At 43.2% G+C, this 23,016-nt stretch overlaps 1 protein-coding gene across 2 annotated transcripts in view; it reads left to right on the forward strand.

The window, feature by feature from the left end:
• RPS6KC1 (ribosomal protein S6 kinase C1) overlaps positions 1 to 23,016 on the forward strand; it is a 479,581-nt gene that overhangs the window by 397,158 nt on the left and 59,407 nt on the right. The window contains exons 14-15 of one of the 2 annotated variants that reach the window (XM_078649767.1): positions 4,006 to 4,088; positions 21,592 to 21,697. In XM_078649767.1, coding sequence (XP_078505893.1) covers positions 4,006 to 4,088; positions 21,592 to 21,697 — 189 coding nt within the window. The remainder of the gene's footprint in view (positions 1 to 4,005; positions 4,089 to 21,591; positions 21,698 to 23,016) is intronic. The other variant, XM_078649766.1, reaches the window with a different exon arrangement.

A 23,016-nucleotide genomic window follows, 5' to 3' on the forward strand; every position in this document is an offset into this window, starting at 1 on the left:
GTTGATGCGCTGCCGGCCCACGTTGGCTTGTAGGCACCAAGCCGTGTAACACTGACGTAATGTATCAATAAAGGTCTTGGTTTAATTAAAAAAAAATTTTTTTTAACTGTGGGTGGAGCCTAAGTCCCTTGCTCAGTAGACTTTTGAAAGATCTTTTTTGTTGATCACAAGGTCTGACAACTGCTGTGTTGACATGGCAGACCATAAAATACATGTACATTACTGAAGCCATGGCCATCCCATGCTGCTCTCAAACATACAAGTCCACCCTTAAGTCTAATGCTAATGATGGAGAAAAAACAAACACTGTGAATGATCTATTTATCTAAGATACTTTACAGTGCCAATGGTGTGACCCCGTAAGGTCAAGCTCCCGCCCATCGTAATTTTGATACTTTATGCATGTTAGTGACTCTTCTCAAGTAATTGGGTATACTCAATTAGGTGCAGCACACAGATCGATAGAACCAGAAAAACACTCACAAAGTTAGACAAATCAGGTGTGCTCAGAACACACATATTTTTCTTCTCAAGTAAGCCATACTACTGCTGGCTCATGCAATTGGGAAAAAAACAATATAACCAAAGCTGTGTGAATATAAAACACTATTTCTGTGGAAGCACACCACTTCTGCCCAGTAAAAACATATACTCCTGTCCACCAACATGTGGGTGGAGCCAAAGTCCTCTCTCTGGTTCTTCTGAAAACTATTTTTAGTTTGATTACATAAGGTCTGGAGACAGCTGTGATGTCAAGTCACACCTAAAAAGGAGCATGTGTTCTCAATCAGCAGCTTGAATAATTGTCCAAGAGTCAGGCAGAAGAGTGTGGAGGGCCACAATCTACCTGTTTACTGGAGAGGTGACAAGGATCCCCATACCTTAGTGGTTGGTGGCATTACATTATTATTATTAAATAATAAGACATTTCTTTCATCTCTGCCACACTCCCACAGTGGCAGGATCTCGGCCTGCTTTCTTCCTGCCTCTTCTCTTTTTGGGGGCTGTGCATCCAGCAGCTGGTGGTTGTCATTTCAGCCTCTCCCATCAGTTTGATGGTGTCTGAACTTTGCTCCCCACAGAACGTAAGTGCGTAATCACCATTTATTTATTTACAGACTTGCTTTCCATTTCCCTTTGGAGCTTGTGTTCTTTCTGCAGCGAAACTTTAGTTAGTCTTGAATTGTTACACTTGAATTGTGCTCATGCTCCAGCCTCATAATCCTTCACCTTCTCTTGAACCTCTTGTAAGGCTGTGGGGAAAGTACAGCATTTGTCTCCACCCCTTGTCGTTTTTCTCTCTCACATAACTATATGCCATCGCCTCATTTGGATATCTCTATACTGCCTTTTCGCTTCATTTTGTACTTTCTCTTTAGGTGTATATATCTTTGAATCTTCTTATCTCTCTTTCTGTGACGAGTTTTCTCACTCTTAATTGTAATTTCCTCTCTTATGTGCATTTTATTCCACCTTGGTAAAATCAGTCTTCACTTTGACGCTCCCCCAATGTAATTACTCATTCCTAGCTTCTTCTTGATCTTTCTTGTTTCCTATTATTTCTGCACCTGTCCAGGCTATTCCTATTTCAATCACTTGCTGTCGTCTTCTGTAATTCCTCATACTCTTATTTATCTCTCATCTTGTTGTGTCCCTCCTCATTGTCTCCCATCACTTTCCAAAGTTTTGATTTAAGATCTCTGGGTTTTTCACATCACATCTTTCAGTATTTTGAATCGTTCCAGTCAGTTCCTCCAAAGCAGGGTTCTAATCTCATTTCATGTGCTGTAACAATCTTTTTTCATAATCATCATCTTTGCCTTTTTGCCATCTGGCACAAAACCATTTATCTCAGTCCCTGCCCTCTGACCTATTGGAAAATCATTGCATAAGGTTGAGGGGTGCTATAAAAAGTCTTGAACCCCTCTGTGGATCAGGCTAGTCTGCCTTCATTCCCCTCATCACGTCATCACGTTTCCCATGCAACTAAGCAAACCCACAACCTGACAAAAATGTTTTCTTGAGATACTCACCTTCATCACCCTTTTTCCATCGTTAATCAACTATTAGCTCTTCTGCTTTCCATTCAGCCCTAAGCAGCCTATGTGTCGGCAAATCACTGCACATCCAACATTGTCTTACTTCGCGTTTCTGTTCTCAAGATATATTGCTACAGTTCTATTTGGAGTCATTGAAATGCTCTTCTTGCTGTTCTTCTCACACCCCGGAAAATGTGAACTTCATTTTCTTTTTCTTGCAAATCCTACTTTTTACGGTACTACTCCTCCCCAAGTGCCTTAATTCCTTCTGTAGCTGCAATCGTTCCTAGCTAGCTGTACTTTTCAACCTGCCTATCTCTGTCACACATTATTTAACCCGATGCGTTTTACCTTTATTGTTTTCCCAATCTACACTCCGATATCTGTGCTCCCTCCTCACAACTCCCTCAGAGTGTCATTCCAAACCAGTCTTCGGTTTCCTAGGACTCTTCTCTCTTTCCTTCAATCTAGGTTCAAGCAAGTTCACTGGAATCATTTCTACTCTTGAACACAACCCATAGTACACTGCCTGTTCTTCCTTTATTTCTCTCAGTCTTTTAAACCTCTGGGCGTGTTTTGTCATGGGTGGTCACTGTCCTTCATAACACACCTGTTCATTTGGTGTTTTTCCCTCTTTCTCCGCTTGGCTCTTATTCTACCTTGCCAATAGTTTGGATTCAAAGGTTCAGGTTTTGGAAATTATTCCTATTACATTTTTTCGCTGTCCTTAAGTCTTAGTGGGCCCTTTAGTTTTTATCTGCGTTCACGTCTTCTCTAGATACTACTGCTGTTTTCTTTGGGCTTTTCTTCATTTCTGTGCAGATGATATATAACACATTTCTCCTCTTCCCCACATTTTAACATTCTTTAACAACACTCTCTCAACTGTTTAACTACCATGACTTCCTGTAAGTCTATTCATTTTCTGTGTCCAAACCATTGTAAAACAGGTTTCTTAGAGTCTCGCACAGTGTCAACTGAATGAGACACTTCCATCCTCACATTTCTTCCGCTGTTCAATAGAACACTCATTTTGGGGGTGATTTCTGACTTGGCGCTGTACATGTACTCTCAGATCTTTTCTGTTGGTGAAACATCTCCCTACCAGATGTGTAACATATGCAACACGCTCCCTTCTTTGATCTTTTCAACTGCTTAAACCTTCATACTAAAGTCTTAAATATAGCACCTCACTTCTTGTCTTCACCTTTCCTGCAGATTTTTAAATTCTGCAGTTTGCTGTCTTCACTGACACTAGCCTTCTACTCATTTAACTCTTCTCTAGATTTCTACTTTTGCCATCGCTCATTACTTTCTATATCCCTTGCCTTCCCCTTCCTTCTCAGTTTTCCCAGGGCACTATTTTTGTGAATTTTTTTTAACTAATGGGAGCATCTCATTTAGAATTCTGTCTGCATTGTCTACTAATCATGTGCCCAGCAAAACACACTAATTTCTTCATATTTGATTATTCGTGTCAAGGATACAAACATCTGTTGATTAGACCAACCCTTAAAATGAAGATTTTCTTTCTGTGGGTGGGTCCTGTAAAGTTAGCTTCTCATTTAGACATGTTTTGTATCTGCTGGGCTATGAAACTATTCTTCTTGAGGTTTTGTTCAATGTGGAATTCAATCCCACTCGCCTCCCAACCTCTGATATGCCCTGATATTCTATGTGATAGTAGCGCTCTCATGCGTGTAGGAAATGACAAGGAGTGCACAGGGCACATAACTGCATTTTATAGCCCCATTTACGTTAGTCTTGTGCACCATCCATCAAAGTATTTATACCTCAAATGTACAGTTTAGCAGTAATTTTTGTATCCCCTTTATTTTCCTTTATAATAACTTATCAGTAGAGGTGACTGGAATGATCAAGCAATGTTTTTTCTGTTGAATTAATACTGTTGTTTTTGAAGATGGACATTGGTTTTGTGTATAAAAGAAAATATTCTCTTTTTCAGAAATTGGAGCTATAACGGAAGAGACTGAAGCCTGTGATTGGTGGAGTATGGGTGCTGTGCTTTTTGAACTTCTGACAGGGAAGGTAATCTATGAAACATACATACTTTTATCATTGCATGTGCTTTCTTCTTTCAAATTCTTACACTGCTCATTGATTCTCGACCATTGTTTGTGGAAGCTTTTTCCACCCTGAGGGCTTTAGGAATGCTTCAATTTAAAACTCACTTTCTGGATCTCACTGTTTCATATGACGTGGTGTTGCTATGTGTCACTTTAATGTTCACCTGCCTTCATACATCTGTTAGTAAGTATTCTCTACTAATCCATTTTTTGCTAGGAAAATCTCATTGCCCTCCCTCTCCCCCTCCATATTTTTACAATGCAAGTAACACTAGCCTCATAAGTGGAACATCTCTGGCAGTACTGACACGTGTATTCCACATGGTTCCTGAGTCTGGGGATCACAGTTCAAGGTAGGACCAAATCTGTTGACATTCTAAATATAAAGGGTGTGAAGGACTGGGACAGAAAGGTTGTTTTGTAATCTTTCTGCTTTCCAAGTTAGAGATAAACTGATCCAAAGAACAAAGAGATACTGATCCAAAGAATGAAGAGCCAACCCTGAACACAGTCTTTGATCTCAATGGCTCTACATTCTTTCTGGTTCTGATACTCAAAGCCAAGGTTTTGGTATCCCAGGACCACTTGTTCCTTTGAAAGGTGCAATGCAGACCCTAAATCCCAGTTACTTCTAGTTTTGATACCTTTTGTTGGACAAAGGCTAACGTTCTATACCTCTCTTGCTGTTAAGCTTTTGTAATGCCACAGATTCATCTACAAAAAGCCATTGAAATTTTGAAAGCCTGTATCCCTGCCGAAACACATAAGATATCCCTGCTGCAACACATAAGATGAATACCCTTTTTAGAATTTTGAGTTGGAATATTGCTGGCTTAGCCAATAAGCAATTCGATGATAGATGGTTGAGCCAACTAAAGGGTAAACATATTTTGGGGCTGCAAGAGACTTGCGATACAGGAATGACTTTTTATTTAGATGGTTTTATCTCCTTCGCCCCACCTTTCCCCTTACTTAGGGGCAGAGCCAAGGGCGGTCTACTTATTTTGATCTCCCTTGACATTCCCTGTAAAGTGTCTCAGGTAAACATGCACTCATCGTCTTGTTTTCGGCAGTCCACTTGATATTTAAAACTTTACTCAACCTATTAGTAGTAAGCTTTTATAATTCATACTCGCAGAACACACCTAATGATCACTTGATGGCCCTAAAGAGATTTCTTGACAGATATTTGGAAAAGCAATGTTTGCCTTTTGTGGTGATTTAACTAGGGGGTTTTAATACACACGATATTGTCAGCCCTGTATAATTGGATAGGAGATGCCCGTGGACGGCAATCTCCATCTTGAAGATAGGAAACAAGGTGATCTATTAAGCAACATTATGGCTGACAACAACCTGATGCTCCTTAATTATAACAAAGGTTGTGAAGAACCCAAAGAAGCCATTCCTACCGTTGTTGGGAGAAGTTTAAACTCTATCATTGATTATATAATGATTTCAGCTAACTTAGTTTAATTTGTAAAGAATACAAGGTCATGTGGAGTCAAATCAGTGACCATAGCCCCCTGCAATTGGTTATTGAATGGAGAAAGGTGTAAGATGTCAAAATGAAAACCAGTCCTGAGAGGTTGGACAGTAAAACGGTAGATCAGGGAAGTAGATTGAAGTGAATTCAGCTAGTCCCACAGACCTTATTGCATGGGTACTCACAAACTTTCTATTGGGAGCCAAATTTACAGTGTGGTTTGTGTCCGAGGGCCGCACCGGTGGGGGCGGGGTCAGTCGGGGAGGGGGGCAGGGCTAGAGCAACAAAAAAAAACGGTGACCATGAGGTTGAACGCAGGTCCCTGCAGCGGACGCCTTCGTCCACTGAGCCACCAGACCCGGCATACACACATCTCTCTCTCATTCTCTTTCACTTTCTCTCTCTATCTCTCTCTCTGTCTCCCTCCCTCTCTCTCTCTCCCCCCCTCTAGCTCCCTCTCTCTGTCTCCCTCTCCCTCGCTCTGTCTCCCTCACTCTGTCTCCCTCCTCCCTCCCTCTGTCTCCTTCCCTCTAGCTCCCTCTCTCTGTCTCCCTCTCCCTCGCTCTGTCTCCCTCACTCTGTCTCCCTCCTCCCTCCCTCTGTTCTCTTCCCTCTCGCTCCCTCTGTCTCCCTCCCTCCCTCTCTCTCCTTCCCTCTAGCTCCCTCTCTCTGTCTCCCTCTCCCTCGCTCTGTCTCCCTCACTCTGTCTCCCTCCTCCCTCCCTCTGTCTCCTTCCCTCTCGCTCCCTCTCTCTGTCTCCCTCTCCCTTTCTCTGTCTCCCTCACTCTGTCTCCCTTCTCCCTCTGTCTGCCTCCCTCCCTCCTCCCTCTGTCTGTCTCCCTCCCCCTCTGTCTGTCTCCCTCCTCCCTCTCTGTCTTCCTCCCTCCTCCCGCTGTCTGTCTCCTTCCCCCCTCTCTGTCTCCCTCCTCCCTCTCTGTCTTCCTCCCTCCTACCCTCCTCCCTCGGTCTGTCTTCCTCCCTCCCTCTCTGTCTCCCTCCTCCCCCTGTCTGTCTCCCTCCTCCCTCTGTCTCCCTTCTCCCTCTGTCTCCCATCTCCCTCTGTCTGTCTCCCTCCTCCCTCTGTCTGTCTCCCTCCCTCCCCCTCTCTCCCCCTCTGGCTGTCTCCCTCTCCCTCCCTCCCTCTCCCTCTGTCTGTCTCCCTCCTTCCTCTGTCTCCCTTCTCCCTCTGTCTCCCTTCTCCCTCTGTCTGTCTCCCTCTCCCTCCCTCTTCCTCTGTCTGTCTCCCTCTCTGTCTCCCTCCTCCATGTCTCCCTCCTCCCTCTGTCTCCCTCCATTTCCCTCCCTCCCTCCCTCTTCCTCCCTCCCTCTCCCTCTGTCTCCCTCCCTTTCCCTCCCTCCCTCTCCCTCCTTCCCGTTCTCTCCCTCCCTCCCTCCATTTCCCTCCCTCCCTCTGTCTCCCTCCATTTCCCCCCCTCTGTCTCCCTCCCTTTCCCTACCTCCCTCTGTCACCCTCTGTCATCTCACCCTGCCTGTGTGTGCCAGGGCTGAGACAGCATCCAGGGCACACACCCGAGCACTTCATAGGTCTTTAAAAGATCATTTGCATGTTAATGAGGCTTTGTTGTATTTCACCTCTTCTCCCCTGGAGCTCCACTTTGACTGTCACTGGTCGCCCGGTCCCCACAGAGCAGCAGAGTCTCTCAGAATCGCGCTGCAGCAACCGGCAGTGTTTGCAGACACTCTTAATTATTTTTTTTTAAAACAAGGGTACGATGTCTGGAAGGTCCGCGGGCCGCCGAGGAAGGCTTGCTGTGTTGCTGGCGGCCCGCGGGCCGTACTATGAGTACCCGTGCCTTATTGGGTAATTTCATATGTGGTTAGGACATCTTGTTTAGAGGTTACCACCAACCCTGATGGATTATTGGTAGTCTTCACAGGATTTGTCATTTTATTTGCGAGACCCTAACCATTATGGGAGAAAAATCTACGGCTCCCGAATGTAGATGGTTTGATCACAATCGTTCCCAGGCTCACCAAACTTGCTTTCAGCTCTCAAAAACCCCCTAAAAACAGCAAAGAAGTTGCACTATGTAGAAAGACCTATACAATTGCAGTCGTCAATCAGCAACATCTGTCAAGAAGCATGGGACAAACTTCTTCAAGTCAATGTCCTTAAAAACAGTTCAAGATTTTGCAAGATAGTAAATTACCCTCATTTTGCAGGGGCTGCAAATGGTCTGTTGGAATATCATGTACCCCCTGAAGCTTGGCTGCAGTATTTTCAGGGGATATGTGATTATGATTCTGTTGAAGTGTTGGATTCTGCTGTGGAGGTTACGTATGGTAAATGTAATTTGCTTTTCCGGTAAGAAGAGCAAAAAGAGGCTATTGCTTGTTTGTCCAAAAATAAAGCGCCAGGCTGGACTGTATACCAGCTGATTTTTATTTAAAAAGACCATGTGAAATGAGCCAAAATGTTAACTAATGGTTTAAATGCAGCAGTAACAGATTGTACCCTGCTAGATCCATTATTGTCCTGGTTTTAAAAAAAGGGGAAAGAAATGACCCACTCTGTTATAGACCTATATCACTTATTTATTCAGTAGTCAAGGTCATGGGGCGAGCCATTCTCCCTAGACTGTCATCATAGTTGGATGAAAATAAAGTGTTGTCTGACTTACAATATTGTTTTAGAGTGGGTTGAAGTACTCTGGATCAAGTTTTATCAGTTGATCATAGGGAAGTATACAGCCCCTAAGAGGGGCCAATTACATATGGCTTTTATGGACCTCACGTCAGCTTTCTACAAGGTCAGTATAAGTACATTGTGGTCCATTCTCTTAAATGTGGGTCTTGATAAAGCTGTAGTGTACTTTTTACACAAATTGTCTAAAGATATGTCTGCAGTAGTCCGATAAAGTCAAGCTGGGAACATTACTGTACCTTTTCAGGTTTCCCGGGGAGTTAGTCAGAGTTGCGTACTGGCCCGCTCTTATTTACATTATAAATAAATTAGGCCTGGGCAAAGCACTACGCTACACCCGCGAAGTTTCTGCTACAGTGCGAACACACATAGCGTAGCGTAGTGCAGGGGTCATTTTTTGCTTGCTCGCAGTCCTCAACGTCAAGTTGGTGACCGCGAGCAAGCAAAATGACATCTCTGCGAGACTTTTTCCTCATCCGCGATCAGCAACATCAAGTTGCTGATCGCGAGCGTGGAAAATAAACCTCCCGGCAAGATTCTCAACACGGGGAGGTCCGGTTTCTCATTGTGAGTGGTCGTGCATGCTCGCGACCGCTCTAGATCAGAAACTACCAGTCCGCGTTGAGAAAGCTGCCCCTCGAGTAAGAATCTACTCGAGCGGCAGAAAACTACAGCTCACACTGTGCAAGATGCCGTTTTCAATGATTGCACAGTGCCGGACGCTTGTCCGCACTGTGCAATCATTGAAAACGGCATGTTGCACAGTGCGAACAGGATACTACGCAGTTCGCGTAGTGCTACGCGTAGCACACGTAGTGCATGCAGCCTGTAAAGATATCCTCTGAGCGACTTTATATATAAGTCCTGCCCTTATGTATGCCGATGATACTGTGTTATTAGCAAGGACTGCAGTAGGTCTTCAACATCTCCTCAACTCCTTTGTTAGTTTCATGAATAATTTGGATTTTTTAACAAACTATAGTAAATCCCATACCATGGTGATACGATTGGGAGGAAACGGATGGAGGAAATATACCCTGGAAGGGGGAGGGGTTGAGCTCTCTAGGGTAAAAGCCTTTCCCTACCTCCGGGTCTTATTTGATGAAAAGGGTTCATGGACCCCTTAATTAAAAGCTAAAAGAAATACTATGGCTCGGACAGTGGCCTCGGTGTTTGAATTTGCTAGCCGGCTGGGGGCCAAGCCCATTAAGGCACTGATTAAAGTCTGTCATTCTAAATGTATCTCCCTGGTATCTTACTGCAGTGATATCTAGGGCTATAAAGAGCCCCCTTGGTTACAGGTAATAAAGGATACAGTTTTAAGTGCCTACTCTCGGTTCCTCAATCTGTGGCCTTCTTTGTTGTTCATGTGAAGCTAGGGGTGGGATACATGTCTGATCTGTTAACTGTGCGACCCTTACTTAGATGAGTCTCAATATGGTTAAACCAAGAATTGGAGCGGAAAAGGGCAATCTTGTAGGATTGTAGGCATCTCAACAAGGCTGACCATATCCTATGGTTTAGCTATGTTAGATTAGCATTTAGGGACTTGGGACAACCAGATTCATACGATTGCCCTGATAGGATTGTTCGAGGAAATCTTATGTGGGTAAAAAAACATGTTGTTGTAGTGCAAGCATCCAGGGAGAGCAGAGAGTTATGTAAGCCCTCTCTCTGTGCGTGCACGTTACTGCAAAAGCTTGTGGGTATATAGAGCCGTATCTTACATTAGTCACAAACTCTCATCATCGATTTTTGCTAACAAGATTTAGGATGAACTTGCTGCATTGGATTTTGGCTGAGCTGGTGGGTTGGAACAAAGTTGAAAGCCTGGCACCATGTAGTTGCGACTGCTTTCTGATCAAGACAGAATGCACTTCGTTTCGTTTTGTTTTGTGAATATTAGAGTACTGTTTGTAATCAATTCATTTTACCTTTATTAAGAGGAAACCAATATACCCAAACTAGACCTGCCTTAACTTTCTTACAGATGCTGCATAATGAATGTGTTTGAGCGTAGCCAACTTTTTAATAGACACAATTACAGCTAGAAAGAGAAGACGTTGATAGCGACCCTATGGGATGAATGTTTTGGGTTTTAAGAAGATGTTGTTTTACCTGTAATTGTATTCTATTTTTGGACAACATGATTTCTATTTTTAGCCAGCAAAGGATTTTAGCTTGAGCTCTTTATTTTTAGTGTTTGGTTGATTTCCATTCATGTATTATGATCCTAGATCATAATGTATTGCTTGTATCTTTTATGTTTTAAGTAACTGAAAAAAGATTATTTTGCTGATGATGAAAGCCTCTGTATTGTACTAACTAAGCATATGAGCTGTTTGTTTAACAAAAGGCATCTGAACTTGGAGTGTTTGGAATTTATAGTCTTCCAAATAAGCTGTAAATAGCACCAAGGGCTCGTTTTGATCCCAAAAAGTTCTGGTCTGGTTGTCAATTATAGATCTAAGCTGGATCAGAAAACGAAGCACCAGTCAGAATTTTGAAGAAACCTCTAGAACTGGGTTAGGGTTACCATCATTGGTGTCTTATCAGTCCAAACCAATAGACCACCAGAGGCCCCTTTTGCATCTGCACTGTTGGAAACATCCAGATGCTAGAGATCTTGAGCAGAATTGCTTCACAGGCCGTACCTCTTACGTTTATCAGATGCCCTTAGGATTACTTGGAGGCCATCCCTGCCAAACAATCACTGCCCCTCCGCGTGCTGTTATAATTGTTATTGAACTACATTCACAGTTTGTTAATCCAGTGTGACACAGGCCTTTACTCAGGCACAGCCAGAAAGCTTCCTTTTGCTCACATCAGGGTACATTAACCACTTTCAAGCCCACTTGTCTGCTATACTCTTTCAGACCCCATGTCAGTACTTGTGTTGACTTTCCAAGACTTGAACATAGATCAGTGTTAGGAGAATTGAGAAGAATCTTTTATTGTGTGTCAGTGCCTTGTTCTGGAAGACAAGCAGCCAAAAATCAAGGACCTACTACATGTGAGAAGTTTCTGGCCCTCTTCCCTGGACATGCCTGTTCCCCACTTAAGTTCGCCAAAGTAACTTTAATTTTAATGTCATTCTTCAAACGTCCTTCTGGGACTGGGATGGTTCTGTTTTTATTGTAACTGTCACTTCCTACAAATTAACTAACATTGTCATTCCAAGCAAAAGAAGGATGTCTACAGCATCTTTTTTTATCACAAACAAGGCTAAAGTTTCAGTCTTGAAGACTTGGGGCGAATAGTGCATCATGTAATAAGACAGAGGAATCCAAATTAAAAGGGAACCTGGGTTAGTAAAAGAATGTATTAGAACAGTGCCTCCCCCACAGATGATCATTTGTATTGTAGTGAATCACTATTTTGCCAACATATCAGTTTAATTGCATTGCATTGGTGGAATGTGAACAACAAAATGCTCAGTGCAGAACAAAAACAGCCAAAATTTTGACAATGAAGATTTTGGGCCCAAAAGAGCTGTAAGTGGCTTATAAATTGCAGGGATACAAACCAAGACCATAAATGATATGTTTGCCCATGAAGCGACCTTCATTTGACACCTGCATTAGGTTGTCCTTTCCACTCTGGTGAAAAAATCAAGGAGTCATCATCAGGACTCGACTATGATTAGCAGCTGATAGAAATGATTCACTAGCAGGACAATTCTGCTGAGATTTAGTGTGATCAATTAAGGATTGTTTGACTTTACCCTTTTTTCAGGGTCATCCTTGAACTTTTTGCCTTCCTCCTGGTATTTTTTCTGACCTGGTGTTGGTGGTTTTAGGACACTGGGCAATTCATCGCTGCTGTCCTGTGTTAAAGTGCATGTGCTCTCTATGGTAAACATGGCAAGATTGGTCTACACCTGTTTGACTTATTTAATTTACATATCAGTCCCTTGTAAAGTGGTATCTCCTATACCCAGGGCCAGTACATTAAATGCTACTGGTGGGCTTGCAACACTGCTTGCGCCACCTACCAAAGTAGCCTTTCAAACCTGTCTCATTCCTCTGCCATTGCAGGGCCTGCGCACGCAGTTTACTGCTGCTGTGACGTGGCACATAAAGTGGTTGCCACGTCTGTGACTCCCCTTTTACTACATCAGTCACCCCTAAGGTAGGCCCTAGCTAGCCCTAAAGGCAGGGTGCGGTGTAGGTAAAGGGTAGGACATGTGTCTTAACTGTGTAGAATGTCCTGGTAGTGACAAACAGCCTATATGGTTTCTCACTACTGTGAGGCTGCCCACTCATAGGAATGCATGGTGGATTCCCTGATATGTGTTTCAATGGTAATTCCTGACATGAGAGGAGCAGCGTCATCAAGTTTGGTATGTTTGGAATAGTACTGATAAATGATGCATGCTGGTGTTCGCAGATTTGGTACAACTATTTTAGGAATGCCACTTTTAGAAGTGGGCATTTCTGTGTGCTATGTGTCTTGTGCCTACCTGTTGTGTATTGCATGGATGACAGGGGCTGGGGAGATGCAGTGGTTCCAGAGGGGCTTTTGGAGTAGTGGGAGTAGTAGCACCTGACCCTGAATAGGACTGTGTCTGCCTTACACAATGCTGGCTCCGCCCCCCCTGTTGTGTGTCTGGGACCAGAGCCTACACCTGCTGTGTACTTGTTAAGTGCCCTCCAGAACTGGTTTGGACTGGGTCCAAAGCCCTGCGCCAGGGCAAAACAAAGACTTCATGCAATATAAATATTGGGGTTGTGACCCCATGTAAGGGTGCTGTTGAACTTACTAGAAAACAGGATGAAGAGGACTGCTGGGCGCCAGGTGGAACTGCCACGAAGGACTTCCCCTCTGCTAGAGGGCCCTGTCAGCTGGCTTGCCTAGGCCCAGCTCTGCCCCTTGTGACTTTAGGGCTCAGTGCGTGGTGAGTGCTTGACCCTGCCCTGCAGTACTCAACTGATTGAGTGCTACAAGAGCGCTGGATTCCTTGGAGGTGCCTCCTCCTCTGCTTGGGGGAAGTTCTATCTTTATTTGCCCGATGCTGGGGGGGCATCGCACCTCCTGAAACCGCAAAGGAAGCTGTTCACATGACCGGGAGTTCTGGGCTAAGCCCCCACCTGACCAAGGAGAAGGCACAAAGCGTGGGCGCTCATCAGGAACCGAGCGCCGCAGAACAGTAAGCCAGGCGGATGCTGCCTGGTTGTGGGCGGAGCTCTCGTGAGGACGAGGAGAACCTCGCGTGTTCCAAAAGCCGTTGTGTGGTTCCCCTGTGCTGTGTCTGCCCACCAGGAGTGTGTGGTGGGTGCCTTTAGTATCACGGTCCTGAGACGAGGAGTGGGCTCCTGCTTCAAGACGCAGCGAGAGCAGCCACACAGCGAACCGGAAGCCAGGCGGCCGTTGCCTGGCTGTGGGCAGAGCTCCCTGCTGAGAGGAGGAAGCTGACAAGTGCCCGACCAGAGAAAGTTGGGTCTCCCAGGCCCCCGAGATCGCAACGGAAGCCCTGGCGCCCAAAGTCCGCTGCGGGTAAGAGAGCCACACCGAGCTCGTCTTAGCCCAGTTTCCGCTCACAGAAGTCGCTGGGGTGGCCATACAGAGAGGAGGCACTGCAGGCAAGTGAGGGGTCACGGGGACCAGCCCTTGAGGGGAGGAGGGCTCCCACCATGCTGGAGCAGTGTGGGTGCCTCCCTCATTTGCTCTCCATTTGTGGGTAAATCTCGACAGAGGCCCCTGAGCAGAGTTGCTCTACATCTCTGGCATGGACACAGCTGCGCTGCATGATCGCGTGCAGCTGCCTACTTATCGCAGCATCTGGAGCATTCTCCAGTGAAGGAGACTAGGGTGAGTTGCACCCCACCCCCTCTTTGCATTACGGACGTTGTCTCTGCTGCACCAGCCGGTAAGGGGCCAGTTTTGAGGCCTCATGTATGAAGGGGCATTTTGGGGCGAACCCAGGATGGGGCCCTGAGTACCCCTGTGTGACAGCTTGTACCATGATGGGGATTTTATAAATGTGTGCACTTTGCAAGTGTTTACTTCGGTGCACTGTTTCTGATTAGGTTTAGTCCTATGGTGGGCCCAATGTGATTATGTTTTGCATAAACATGCTCTACAAGGTAATGCTAAGATATTCATGCGTAATATGTTTCTGTTAAGTGTACACTTACCAGTAGTTACTGGTTGTTTTCGCTAACTGTGAATTATGATGGTTATGACAGTGGCCCGATTGGCCCTGTAGTATATAATCCCTGTAAATTCACACCAGGTGCCAGTTGGCACAGTGTATATATGTGATTACGTTCTAATGTGTTTTATGAGTAATATAAAGGCTATTTTTTTATATAACCTGGTGTGGATTTTTTTTGCGGGCGCCTAGTGTGTCGCTGCTTTGTGAGTGTGATGCGCAAACGCTTTACACATTGCCTCTGGGATAAGCCTGACTGCTCTGCCAAGCTACCAAGGGGGTGAGCAGGGGTTATCTTCAGGGTGTAACTCCCTTGCCCTGACTAGAGTGGTGGTTTCTGCTTGGCTTAGGCGCATCCCATTTCTATTAAGAATTATATCATTAGAGTAGAACGTGGTCTGCTGGAGTTAGCAGGTTGTACTGCCATTTTTACTCCCTAGGCAAGTTGAGCGATAAGATGATTATTTTCACTATAGAAATTAACTTTCAGTTCATTCTGAAGGCAAGCATAGATGTCCTTGTAATTGAAGCCTTCCAAGTTCCATCACTCCAATATGCTGACGACTCCATATTAATTATGAAAATCCCAAAGTGTTTGCATTGCAAGCACACCTAACGGCATTAGATAGGTACTGTCAAGAAAACATTCTAAAAATAAATACAGAGGTCACCAAAACAATATCCAGAAAGAACCAGAAAACCTGGAAAACTTTTACGATTAACAACAAAAGACTGGAATAAGCGAACACCTTCACTATCTGAGCCTGTCCATTGCCAATAATCGTAAATGGAATACAAACATCTCTACAGCTATTGAAAAATTAAAAGCGCTCCCCAAATACTCTCTGTCAAGTCTCACATATCCATGGAAACTGCTTCTCACGGAATATTGATCGCATTGTGCAGGCAAAGGTTGGAAGCCAAATAGCCGATGAAGCAGAACTTTGGGGTCTGGATAAACCAACAGTAGTAATAGGGCACCATGAAAGAAGCTTCTGAATGTCCCTGTTGATGCTACCAACAGGTTTCCCCACCATTGCTTGCTTTGGAATCTGATGTCACTTAAATCATTCTAATAAAATATGGCCTGAAACGATTGAAAGTGGCAGTAGTAAACATAGTTGGCAAATGTTGGAGAAACCATTTATACTTTTATAAAACGGTCAAACTTTGCCGCTCGTTGGAAAGAAGAAGCCAAGAGTCTAGGACTTGTTCTAACTCCGGGAGATCCAGCTCTAAGGATCATGACAACAAAATAAACATGACTATCAGCAAACAATTCCCTAAATTACAACTGGAAAAGACATTAAAAGCCCCTGAGAACGTTCGCCCAGTTTCCCAGGCAGATATTTTTGATCAGTCCTACTTAATAAAGCTATGGAACTACAGAGAAATATGGCTGTTTGCTTTTCTGAATTGTTCAATTTATCCTAAGTGCAGAGAATATAACACACAGTTCCTTATGGCTTCATTATGGCTCACACCCCGGACAAAGTGACTTCTTTAAGAGTCTGTCTCTGTAATCAAACACTAGCACAAAAATGAATGTGGATGTCGTATGCTTAACTATTACAAGGATGCATATTATTTTCCCTGAATATTTTAGTTTACCTTATCCTATTTTATATATTTACCCTTGAAGTTTTTTTCTTTCCTTTTATTTTTTGTATTCTTATGCGAAAGGCAATTTTCGCAGCCAAAGCACCTGTTTAATAAATCTAAATCTCTTATATATATATATTTTGTTTAACTTCACGTAGATCTGATATGCTGAAGCTTCCATTTGTGACACTAGTCCAGTATCTTCTAAACCAATTCATTCACAGGACTATATTTGCTGATGATAGTCCCTTGCTGTTATTTTACATATCGTCATATTTTAGACTTAATCAAATGTTTCGGTATTCTTTTATATATTTCACCCCTCTAGGTGTAAAAGATGCTGTGCATATTCATTTCAATAACTTTAATTCGATCTTTAGATCATAAAAGTGCACAGTTAAAAGAACAACATATCACATTTCCATACCACACTTAGCGATATACTAAACTTGTCTCAATAATTTGGTCAGGGGGCAAACAGTTTAACAATCTGTCATAAAAAGAGTATACTATTAAGATCAAGTAATTCATTGTTACAATAAATAATTAAAAAGTTAAAAACCCTTCATACATTTAAAAAAAAAAACGTTTGGACACATATCTCATAAATTATTTGTCAATAACATGTTATATCTGACACTCCACAGAAAGAGAAGTTCATCCTTATATTGATTCAGCGACTTGCAAGGTTTAAAAGAAAAAATGTTTCAAGTAATTACTAGAGTTTTGTGAGACGGTTGTTACAATTTCGATCCATTTTTAGCTCTAATATACATCACACAAGAGAGGAATCTCGAAACACAAAAAACCACCAATTGCGTGGTTTCGGACCTTAATACACGTTCTGCCTCTCTGCACTGCCTTAAGTTTAGGTTGATGCATAGGGGTTTGATCCATCTTTTTCTTGGTGTATCATACAATGGACAGAAAAAGAGTATATGTGCATCGTCCTCCTTGACCTCATAGCGATGTTTACAAAATGTACATTTATCATAATCTTTGTCGTCCCTGTTACGACCCCATTTAGATTTATTTTCATTAGTTTGCAGTACCCCATACCTAAATTTCAGGTACAGTGATTTAGCAATTTGTGGGCATACCTCATCCAGTAATGGTTCAGATAAAGCTGTATCTTTAAACAGTAGAAAGGAATTAGATAGAGAGCCTAAATTGGAATCGTGCAGAAATCGACTGGTCATGTACCTCCAAAACGATAACTTTACAGTCTTGCTACACGCTCTAGTCAGATTTAAAGGCTCTTCCCAGTAGTGTGATAATCCAATTTTTTTAAACCATGAAGATACATGTTGCAACCATGGGATGGCCTTTGAAGAACCGACTCTCATTATCTCCTGCAACCCTTTTTTGTAGTGTATTAGCTCTACCGTTGCCCAAATTCTTACCCAAAATACTAGAAACTATTGTTCATGTATTTGGTGCGGATTATTTTCAAATAATTTATCCAGTGCATCAGTTTTTAATGTCAGTTTGTTTAGCAGTAGCAGTAGCAGTGCATAAAAACACTATTGTTAGATGAATATACACTGCCATTATCATAACAATGCCACTTGTGGCGACCTAGAAAGCTGATACTTATATTTTCTCATTAACGCAGACACTGTGAAATCCAAATAAGTTTGTTTTTTTCGTTTTGTCCTTACATAGTCAATATATTTCGAATACTTTCCTGAAAGGGGTCTCATTATTGCTGAGATGTTGTGGTACTAGGTGCAACATGTATGAAGATGCCTTTTTAAGCATTGCTTTTGGGCTGTGTACACGTGAACTGCATACACAGATAACATTTCTGTATAAGACAAACGTCGAAACAGGGCCGTAATGTAAAAGCCAGGGAAGTAATCACTGTCAAAATACACCATTTTAGAATTACAGTAGGATTGCAGTTTTAATGTATGGCACATTGAAAATCTATTAGTTAATCTTAAATTAGGGTGATAAATGTATTACTGCAACAATATAATGTTTCTCTAATTCAAAAGCGTCTGGCAGGGTTCGAACTGGTTTCATAAGTAATGCTAAGCACCAAGATGAAATGATAGTTACACATGGCATAGCCTCCAAAACCCAGTCATTTCTCAAGCAGTATATGTCGTTTAAAATAAGGATACAAGTTTATTTTACAGGTACAGATTCACTCTTCTAAATGGAGGGCTAAAAAGAACTTGTGCAATTCACAATCTCTTACACACTGGACCAATTGTATGTGTCGAACACCTAAAAATCTCAAATTAGTTATGATGGGTGAATCATGTAATTTATGAATGTTTACTTTTTTGAGATCTGGAGTTACCCTTTAATTTTTTTTTAAGAGAATATATTGAAAACGTACTATGACGAGAGCTGTCCAAAGAGAGAGCCCCTAAAAATAGCATTGGACCATTAGGAACCCCAGATTAAACCTGTCTCTGTAAAACATTTCGACTTCTGCACAAACCGTCGCTAATTATATCTGTACCCCAGAGCTAATTTAAGTCCTGGAAAATAAATCCAATTGTGTGGTAGGTTGCAGAAAGGAAACACTTTTGCACAGGTGCAGCAAAGCTTTTGGTGATGGGAATGCAGAATAAAGTTAGCTGGGAGCATTTTGCCCCATCTGTTAGAATTTATACCAGTGATTAGTTGTACCTCATGCTGTCAGGAGGTCAGTCAAGTGGGAGTGACTGACATAAGGAGGTGACACCTGGATATTACATAATATACATGTGCATGTTCTGCCTTAACTTTTGCCTTTTCCCCATATCATAAATGTCTCTGACGATTTCTGCCAGTTACACAGAAATTAGCATTTGAGAGATGTGAACAAGTGGGTTACCTCATACACCACACTGTGTGGCAGTGTGCTAGAACTTATTGCTAGCTGACATTCTTACCTCTTGCGTTCTCATCTGGATAGCAGCATTATTGTCACAAGGAAAGTTTTTTTATTAGCAGGTTCAGACATACTGAAACACAAAAGGAGGGCCAGAGGAGATTTAGAGACCAGAAGGAGTTGACTTCACAATTTGACACTATATAACACAATAGAACACCTGGGTCTAGACAAGAGAAAATTGCAACAAGACAATCTGGCTGAGATGGAGTATTCCTTTTAAAGGACGATTTCCCTCACCCACCATCATGCTTCCAGCGGCTGGATGCCATCCATTGAGAGGCTAGAGAATACCTTGAACCCCACGCCAGGGCCTGAGTTGAGGCACCACACCCGACAATTGTGGGTGACCGCCAGTGGATCCCTTCCTTGGATATACAGAGAACCCTGGATGGTTTTGTATTAACCCCTTGGCTACGGGGCCGATTCCCCCCGCTGTGCTGGGGGGAGGGGGGGGCGCGCACAGCGCCCCGGTGCTCATGACGAGCTGAGCTCGTCATGAGCCACGTTTCTCGTGTGCTCATGGCGAGCTGAGCTCGTCATGACCACACACGTTCTTTAGAACGCTCAGCACAGGAGGGGAATTAGCCCCGCACCTGAGCGTTCTAATGGTCATGACGAGCTCAGCTCGTCATCAGCACACGAGAACCGTGGCTCATGACGAGCTGAACTCGTCATGAGCATAGGAGGGGTTAAATAACATTATTATATTTTGAGCACGACCTTGAAGTAGAAGCACTATCACTATAGGTCCTGATGAATGCCGCAACACCTCATCTGATCGATTTGGCTGAAACGTGTTTACCTACCTCAGTGACTCATCCCAGCAGGTTTAATCCTTTTTACAGTGTCCTTTGTTTTAATCCTGACTCAGAGGTGCATGAATAAAAGTGTTTGCATACCCTGTAGCCAGTTTTAATTATCACATAATTTTTTTTGCACGCTCTGTTTTGCTCACTACTGCCAGTTCAATAAAGCATATCTATTTTTTATACCTCTTAAAACATCCTCTGTGCACCTCGCTCTCAGTGAGGGAGTTGAAGCCCGCACTGTGACTAGGCATCACGGTGCGAGGAGGTTCCCGATGATGAAGCATGCCACCTATGGTGGGTGATAGAAATCATCCTTTTAAAGGAATACTCCATCTCGGCAAGGTTATCTTGTTTCAATTTCATTTTGTCTAGACGCAGGTGTTATATTGTGTGATATAGGTTCAGACCTATTACCAACCTGCTTACAAGTCAGCTAACATTGTTTTTTTCTCTTGAAATAATTTGTGTATTTTTGTTTTCATAAATGGTCAGGAAATATGAACTGGAAGATTTTAAGCAGGAATTTGGAAGATTTTAAGTGGGAATTCGTGTCCGATAGTTTGCTTGCTAATTGATTTGGTCAACGCCACCTAAAGCTTACCTACATAATGATGGTTTGCGGTCATTTTAGAAACCAAGCAGCTGCTCTTCTTTTCCCTTAGTTTTCCTCCACTTACAATTTCCACTTCCTAATTACTGATCCAGGGTTTATCTGATAAGACGTTGCGTTTTAGTGTGCTCTTGTGGTCAGTGCCCATCTCTGTCATTTGTTTGGGAAACTGTCTGCATTAATTACATCTCCGCCGTTAATTGCAGTGTGACCGGGACAAAGGCGGCATTCATGTCGTGCGGGCTTCCATTGAAGGGGAGTCCTGGCCGCCAGAAGTGTCCATGTCTGCGAGCTTCTCACCGAGGGCGGAGTGTAACCATATCTGAAAAGCTCTGCCTTCCGAGGGCCACGCAGGGAACGCATCGCACCACTTTTATTTTCTTTTGAGTGTATTTGGCTGCCACAGATGGGTCTCTCACATGCTTTAATGTTCACCTGTCACTCAAGTTGAATCAGCACGTCCTCGCGATCTGTGCGGAACGCGGTGATTGGTTTACTCAGAAAACATAGAAGAGGGACATAAACGACTTCTTCCTCACATTCTATAGAGAGAGTGAGGCAGCCCTTGGAGTGGTTTGCATCAGAAGCACAAGATTAATCCCACTAGGCTATAACAATTAACTGGTAACTAATCAATAATAATCAATGGCCAATGGTTTGACCACTAACCTCCGGCCACCCACCATAAAGCGCTTCAACGCCTGCTCAGGAGAAGAAAGACCTATATAAATGCAATTACATATAATACAGAGTGCAAGAGGTGTGTGCTGATGCTATCTTGTGTGCCATCACAAATAACCACAAGAAAGTGCAAATTGTAACGAATGGCATCAAAAGGTTTTTTTGCCCTGGGAAGTGACGGCCCAAAGAGCGAAATGTAATTTTGCCTGGTGCTCCGGAAATCCTTACATTGGTGCTGCTGTCGGGTGAGATTAGGGAGCTGGTGCATATAGCTACACGGCCCACCTGCTGCTGTGCCTCAAAGGCTGCCGATTGCCCTTTCCTCTACCTGTGCATAATGACAGGTCACGAACAGGGGCTTATTCCCAGAGCAAGGGTCAATAGTCTCAAGTAATGTCCTTTCCTCTCTCTTTGCATAATGACAAGTCCCGAACAGGGGCTAACCTCAGAGCAAGGGGCAATAGTGTCAAGTAATGTCCTGTAATCATTGTTTCTTGACATTAAAGGTCTGCAAGAGAAGTGTTCTGCTCAAGGTCGCAAAGTAACTGTTGTCTGGGTTTTTCAGGCTCTGGTTGACTGCCATCCATCGGGAATAAACACTCACTCGTTTTTGAACATGCCAGAACACGTTTCCGAGGAGGCCAGATCCTTGCTTCGACAGGTAAGCAATGGTGTGATGGTGCAGGAACTGAAGAAGCAAATAGTTTCTGGTGTAGGAGGGATGAGCCAAATCACATGAGAAAGAAGAAGCCGGGAGTAGGGTTAGCTGTGCTGTGGTATCTGAGAGGAGTGATGACAGGACCAATCCCTGGGAAACCGACAAGAGCAAATAAACATGATAAAAGGATTGGTGGGGCTACAGTCAGTTGATACATCTTAGCTAGATTTTAATATTTCATCTGGATTTTAAACTGACCGAGGATGCTCTTTGTTACATGTGATTGCTGCTATTCATCGCTTCTTTTTAATTGTTTTTATCCAAATTGTAACTGTTTAGTACATGTGTTTTATTTTTGTATACTTTGATGGTATGTTTTCACCGGATAAAGTATTGTTGAGTACTGGAATAATCCCTAGGAAATTGACAGTACATAATATGGTGCCATGAATGTTTGTTTTATTTTACCAAATGCTCTTACGTGTCGTGCGCCTCACCCCTGTACAGTACACAGCTTGATATAAAACAGGAGGTACGTACCAGGTGGGCAAACAAATTACAACTTTACCGTGCAGAAGGGGGCACAATGAGGTGTCATGGATGAGGAGGAGCTGTGTGTTGATTGACTTTTAGAGGGTTGAAGAGGCTAGTAAAGGAGAGCCATTCCATTGAGAGGCGATGCAAATGTTGACTTTGAGTTCCTTCCTGGATTGTTCCTTTAGACAAGCGGTCGAGGACAATCAAAAACTATGGGAACTGTGATGATGCGTGCAATGGGAGAGGGTTCAGTGGGCGGGGTCAAAGGCGTGGCTAAAAATGTAAGCAGCTGCATATTAAATAATGCACAGATTAAATGAAAAAAAATGCAATTTAAGGTAATCAGTGGGAAATGCACTATCGTACATTATGAAACCTCTATTAGTTATTGCATTGTAGACGTCTGTGTGTGTAACCAGAGCTAGAGAATTGAATCCTGGCTGGTACAGTGGACAATAGCAACTTGTAGATTTTTAGTGCTACGAGGTCCTCGCCTGTGACATAAAGCACTATGAAAATGTAATTCATAATTCTAAACTGGCATTACTCACAGAGGGGCTGCTACAAAATGTTAAAAAAGGGTTTAAGATAAAAAAGGGCTCCCAAAATATACATTTTAATAATACCCAGAGTGTACACAGTGCCATTTTTTTAAACTGTACATTAAAGGTACACACTCAGTGGGTAACTCCCTTGCAGTACCACTCAAAAAGCATACATCTGTAACACCGGGAAGCTTCAAGTGATTCCATCAATCAAAGACAATACCGGCTTCCCAGCACCCTTTTACATTTT

The sequence above is a fragment of the Lissotriton helveticus genome, chromosome 6, assembly GCF_964261635.1.
Source record: "Lissotriton helveticus chromosome 6, aLisHel1.1, whole genome shotgun sequence".
NCBI lineage: Eukaryota > Metazoa > Chordata > Amphibia > Caudata > Salamandridae > Lissotriton > Lissotriton helveticus.